The 6,040-nt window shown below is 41.0% G+C and overlaps 1 protein-coding gene across 1 annotated transcript; it reads right to left on the bottom strand.

Moving 5' to 3' along the window:
- Positions 1-250: 250 nt before the first annotated feature.
- LOC106964005 (tyrosine-protein kinase Fes/Fps-like) lies at positions 251-6,005 on the bottom strand. Its single transcript, XM_015059217.1, has 6 exons — positions 5,732-6,005; positions 5,483-5,577; positions 5,282-5,405; positions 840-997; positions 611-733; positions 251-527 (listed from the first exon to the last, which is right to left on the bottom strand). The coding sequence occupies exons 1-6, from the start codon at positions 5,962-5,964 to the stop codon at positions 385-387; spliced, it is 876 nt and encodes a 291-aa protein (XP_014914703.1). The 5' UTR covers positions 5,965-6,005; the 3' UTR covers positions 251-384.
- Between the last annotated feature and the right edge of the window lie 35 nt (positions 6,006-6,040).

Here is a 6,040-nt window from a genome sequence, read left to right on the forward strand (position 1 = left end):
GATACAACTGGAGATCTCTCTCTCTCTGTCTCTCTCTCTCTTTCTCTCTCTCTCTCTCTTTCTCTCTTTCTCTCTCTCTCTCTTTTTCTCTGTCTGAAAAGAAGTTTTCTTGTGTTGAAGGCGACTTTGGAAAAGTCAAAATAAGAGAAAAAAACGCCCGCCGGAGGCCAACCAACACACTTCCCGCCTCTAAAAGTAATTCTTCCTATAGTTTTCACACCACAAAGAGTCAGAAAAAAGCCCAGTCAGATCCATAGATTTTCTTTTTTTATTTGAGTTCTTCTTCAGTGTTCAACTCTTCACCAGAAGGAAACTAAATATATTAAACAAGTGCATAGATTACTAATAAAAACAGACAGAAAAAGCCTATGACAGAGGATTGCATCATGTGATTTTGTTGTGTATAGCATTGAGCTCAGCCCGAATTTTCCTGAAGGTTGGTCTGTTTTTGGGGTCATACTGCCAGCAGTTGTTCATGACCCTGGAGATCTCCATGGGGCAGCCGTGAGGCGCGGGCATCCGGTATCCTGCAACAAGATTCACCATCAGCTCTCCGCAGCATTATCTGAACTCCAGCGTTCATCCTCCGCAGGCCGAGAGACGTCTTTACCTTTCTCCACCTCGTCACGCGTCTGCTGGTTGTTCATGCTGGTGTAGGGCGTCATCCCCATGGAGAACGTCTCCCACAGCAAGATCCCAAAGCTCCACACATCACTCTGAGTGGTATAGCGACCTGAGAGAGACAGCAGGGGGCAGCATTCGCAAAGGAAAAAGTGTTGCGTTCTTTTGACGGTTTGCAGTTTGCAAAGTGCAGTAAGGGTGAAATTATTTTGGCCTACCATAGTTCAGGGCCTCTGGAGCGGTCCATTTGACGGGGATCTGCCTCAGACCCCCCTCTGCAGAGTAGACCCCGTCATCTCGCTCGCGGGACATCCCAAAGTCGCTTATCTTCACCACGTTGCGTTCTGCAACAAGGCAATTTCTGGCTGCGAGGTCCCTAAAAAAAAAGAAACGCATGTATTAGGGGAGAAAAACAGAGAAAATCATATTCTGCAGAAGAAACAGGAGGGAGAGAACAGGCGGTGCTGAAAAAGAAAGAGAAAACGTGTCTGGTGTTTTATGTGGGTTCATTTTGACATTCTGTGATGCAGGCTGAGCAGCCATTCTTCCAGAAACCTGCTCTGATCTGTTCCCGCTGTGTGAACTGTACTCAGCCAGATATCACAATCGCCGGCTCTTCCTCCTCCTCCTCCTCCTCATCCTCTTCCTCTCCACAACTCCCACAGCTTCATGATGCCTCTATTCCTCAACCCACATCCACTGTTTAACTCTCCAGAATCTTCTTGTTTTCAGAAATTTTCAATTGAATTTATCTCTACTTTTAAGGTTTTGTTCAAACGAGCTACAAGGACATTTCAAGTCTGAATAAAGAACCTGTTAAATCTGTGCGCAGACAAACTAGAGATAATGGGACTTTTCTCAATTAGCTCACAAATGAGAACAAACATTCTGCTAACAGAATAAAATAACTTCTTTCCTGGAACGAAGATGCAGAGCTGCTCCTAAAATCATTGTGAAAAAGCCTTTCTCTGCAGGAAGTTTGATTATGTTTCACTGGAGCACCGCGTGTGCACATAAGGGAAATTCTGCATACTTTTCTTCATATTTATATAAAATAAAGCAAACAGTTTCAAAAGAACAGAGCAGTTTGCAATAAAAACTACAATTTTCTGAAAAGCAGTGAGAATTGTGATGCTGGAAAGAAAAATAAATGTGTGGAAAAACATCAAATCATAGATGCTGCAGAAGATATAATGTATCCTCTCCTCCAGGGAGCTATGCTAGATGCAAATAATAATGCTTCTAATTCAATAAATTGTCTACATTCTTAAAATGCTTTTTAAAATACAGAAAATAAAAGTTTATGATTGTGAAGAAAACAGACTCTTCAGCTGCAGAGATAAATCAAAATTATAAAAATAATAAACTCTCAGAAAACAAATATATATTTTTTATTCACCAAGTGAAATTAACATAACTGCAAAACAAGGCTGCTTGTTTTGCAGTCTGATGCAGTTATAAGTTACTACGGGCTCCTGAAATGTCATGCATATTTATTTTCTATCTCCAAATGAGTAAAATAGTTGCATCATTCCTGCCTTTTTCAATCCGCAGCATCACGTTGATTTAGCAGCATTAGTGAGACCCGATGTTGCTCTTAAAGCTCTGAAGAAAACCTAATCAGGTCAGGACTTGGCGTTCCCTGAAAATTACAGAGAAAAATTATATTATAATTTTCTTCTCCTTCTTTGATCACTTCTGCTCTATTTTTGGGTGAAAAGTTAAAAATTGGTGCAAATTGTTCCCATCTGCTGAATCTGGTCGACACGTTGGCTCTGGCATCTATTAGGCTCAATCTGCCTCCTGAATCAAGTGCAGGAATAAAATGTCGAGAACAAAATAATAGCAAAAACCGTCGGATATTATGAAAATTCGTGACATATTGAGTTGACCGCATTTAAACATTTGCAGGTTTGTTTCTTATCACTTTTGCTGACATATTGTGTTTAAAGTCGCCTCTTCCAGTTTGAATAATTCAAGTTTTACTTCTTAAGATCTTGACTGCTTACATTAAGTTTCCTTGAACAATTCTGCCTTTTCAGTTTAATCCGATGCAGAACTGAATGCTTGTGTCATTAAATTACGCCTACGGCAACGAGTCACAGAGGAGTTTTCTCACTTTTTATTTGAGGAAATTCCTTTATTCCTGTTTTGTAAACTGTCATGACAACACATGGGGAAGTGTTGTGAGGAAAGTTGACAGTTTGATGATGTCTGTGTGGTAATTTAAGGGCTTATATGTCAGTCCACATCAGAGGAGCTTGAGCTGCTCTTGTTCTCTGAAATATTTCCAACACTCAACATTAACATAAGGGTTATGGTTGAAAATTATAAAATAATTAACTTTTATTTCTCTCATGTTCTGCTTTTGGTGTTGCTGTGCTCAAATTGGGAAACCCAAATCTACAGTGAGAGAAATCCTGTTGGTTCAAAGGCGACTCAGCAGGAAGCCTTTCTAAAACGGCAGATTTACAAATGCATTCAGCAACAAAAATCTGTGTAATCTGAAAAAATAAACATTTAATTGTTTGGACAGCTTTATCTTTGTTACATTTGCAAGGCTGAAAACATCATCCCAAGTATTAAGTGTAGGGTTGGCAGCATCATGTCCCAGAGCACCAGTCCCTCCCTGCAGGAGGGACTGGTGCACTTTACGAAAGATGGCTCCATGGAGGAAGAATATTAAATTGAAAAAGTGAAGCAATATCTCAAAATATCAGCCACAAAGTTACTGTTTAAGAACACATGGGTCTTCTGAATGAATAACGACTTTAAGCATAGACGAAATCTTGTTACAAATTGTCTTAAGGAAACAAAATCAATGTTTTGGAGTTGATGTCCTGATCTCAGTGCTATGGAAATCTAAAGAGTTAAACTTTTTTTCTCATGAGTCCACAGAATATTTTCCTAAAAGTCCTGGGAATCATCAAGATGTTTTCTGAGACGAGCTGTAATGATCTTGTGGTTTTTGTTTTGAAACTCTGTCATGCGGCCATTTCTGCTTCTTTCCTTTGGTGAAGACATGAACTCTGACCTAAACCAAGGCAAGTGAGGCCGTCAGTTCTTTGGATGCTGTGCTGGGATTGTTTTGTGATCTCTTGGGTGAGTCGTCGCTGTACTCTTAATTTCTGTTGGCCAGCCGATCCTGGAAAGTTCACCACTGTTCCATGTTTTTGCCATTTGTGGATAATGGCTCCCACTGTGGTTCAGTGGAGTTCAAAAGCTGTAGAAATTACTTAACTCTTTCCAGACGGATAGTTCTCGATTACTTTCTTTACTTGCTCCTAATTTTTTGTTGATCTAGGCATAATGTCTAGCTTTTGAGAGTAATTTGATGTCAGGCAATCTTCACTGAGAGCAGTGGTGCTGGTGTGGCTAGAGACAGAGATAAACCACCACCACTTTTGGATCATTCTTTCCCTTATAATAAACACCATTTAAAAAATTGTGTTTTGTGTTTACTTGTGTTGTTCTTAATGTTCTGAAACACTCAAAAGTGCAAAAAGAAATCACAAAGGGAACAAACATTTTTTTCCAGCACTCTGTAGCTGGAGTACAGGAGGCCGTCGCTCTGGATCACCCCACTCTGACCTTCCTTGCAGCAGCAGCTCCGACTCATTTCCTCTGCAGTGGCTGAGTTTCTCTGAGTGTGACAGCTTTGCTGTTTGAGCTCAACTATCCATTTCTGACGTTCCGGTTTTGCGGCCGCTCTTGCACATTATAGATTCACAAAAGGAATCAGCTAAAAAAAAAAAACTGCACTGGAGGGATGATGGCTGGGGCAGAGACTAAGCGAAATCCCTGGTTCAAACACTTCTGTGTGCTTGTTGTCGGATGAAAGCTGCATGCCGCAGTGGGAACCACCGCTGTGAAGCACTGAGTGAGGTCAAGGATGGTTTCAGGGTGCTGGGCTGCAGGAAAGCTTTCTCATCTCTGTAAAATCAATGGAACATGCAATAAACATGGACAACGCTCCATTCCTAAAGTTTCACACCAACCCTTCAGCAGCTTTAACCCACACACTCGGACTGAGCAAGAAGCAGTTGGCAGAGAAGAAAAAGACGAATGATGACCTGAAGACGACTGGCAGCACTCCAAAGGTTAAAAGCTTCACCTCAGTGACTTTGCAGGAGGTCCCCTCAAAGAAGGAATGAAAGCAGTGAAAATGGCCAAAATCCATTCAACTAAAAGGTCACAGAGGTCACATGAATGCCTCCAAGATGTGATACCTTTAAAATTAAACTTTTTCATTATTCTGAATAATTAAATTCTGACATTTTTTGTTTTTGCATTCAGTGGCGGCATTCAGCGCCCCACAACTCTTTTACATGGATACAGTTTTTGCTGTTTGAATGCATGTTAGTTGTTAAAGTTAATTAAACATTCCTAAAGCTTTGTGAGTCGTGTGAAATATTAGTTTTACCTTTCATTTATTACGGGTGGAACGACATTTCCTTTTGGCTAAATGAAGATCTTGCCTTAAATCTTTCATCATCCGTGCTGCTTTTGTAAGAAAACTAAACTAAATCACAGCCTTGCTTTCAAAGTTTCACAAGTTTTTCCTAGTTGGAAAAATGTGCAAAAATAAAACTCACTGTACAAAGACACAGGAAGGATTTTTTGGTGATTTATTTTATCAGTAAAACACATTGCCACCAACCTGTGGATGCACTTCTTAATCTCTAGGTACTCCATTCCTGCTGCTACATTTTCCGTCATTTTGACCAACATCTTAGGCGTCAAACTGTGACCCTCGGTCCGCAGGAAGGAGAGGAAATCCCCGCCTGGAAACGTTAAAAACAGAGAGTGAATGATGCAGCCGAGTAGTAGACAGAGCTCAAGATGTAGAGATGGTGTTCACCTGAGACGAGCTCCATGATGATGTAGATGGGCTGTTTCTGTGTGCAGACGCCGATCAGCTTTACGATGTTCGGATGGTTGTACTGCTTCAGGATCCTGCAGGATACAAGGGCGTCTCAGAGACTTTGCTGCTGATTGATCTGTGTGTGTGTGTGCGTGTGTGCGTGCGTGCGTGCGTGCGTGCGTGCGTGTGTGTGTGTGTGTGTGTGTGTGTGTGTGTGTGTGTGTGTGTGTTTGGAGACACACTGACCTGGCCTCCATCAGGAACTTGCTCTTATGCTCTGGAGCCAGATTCTCTTTGCAGGACTTCACAGCTACAGGAGTGTTATCAGAGCGTAAACGGCCGCTGTACACCTCTCCAAAGTTGCCCTGCAGAGACATTTTTAAACATTTATAAAGCTCCTTCAAGATTTGTTTCATTCTATCGCAGACTTCTGTCACTAACTGTGTTTCCTTTAACCATATGATTCCACAATTTGACATGTCAAAAATAAATTGACTTAATTTTGGAAAAAAAAACAAACAAAAAAAAACCTTTCAGGGCTATAATGAGGTGGTT

The sequence above is a fragment of the Poecilia latipinna genome, unplaced genomic scaffold (genome assembly GCF_001443285.1).
Source record: "Poecilia latipinna isolate Pla-1442-1.1 unplaced genomic scaffold, P_latipinna-1.0 Scaffold1614, whole genome shotgun sequence".
Lineage (NCBI taxonomy): Eukaryota > Metazoa > Chordata > Actinopteri > Cyprinodontiformes > Poeciliidae > Poecilia > Poecilia latipinna.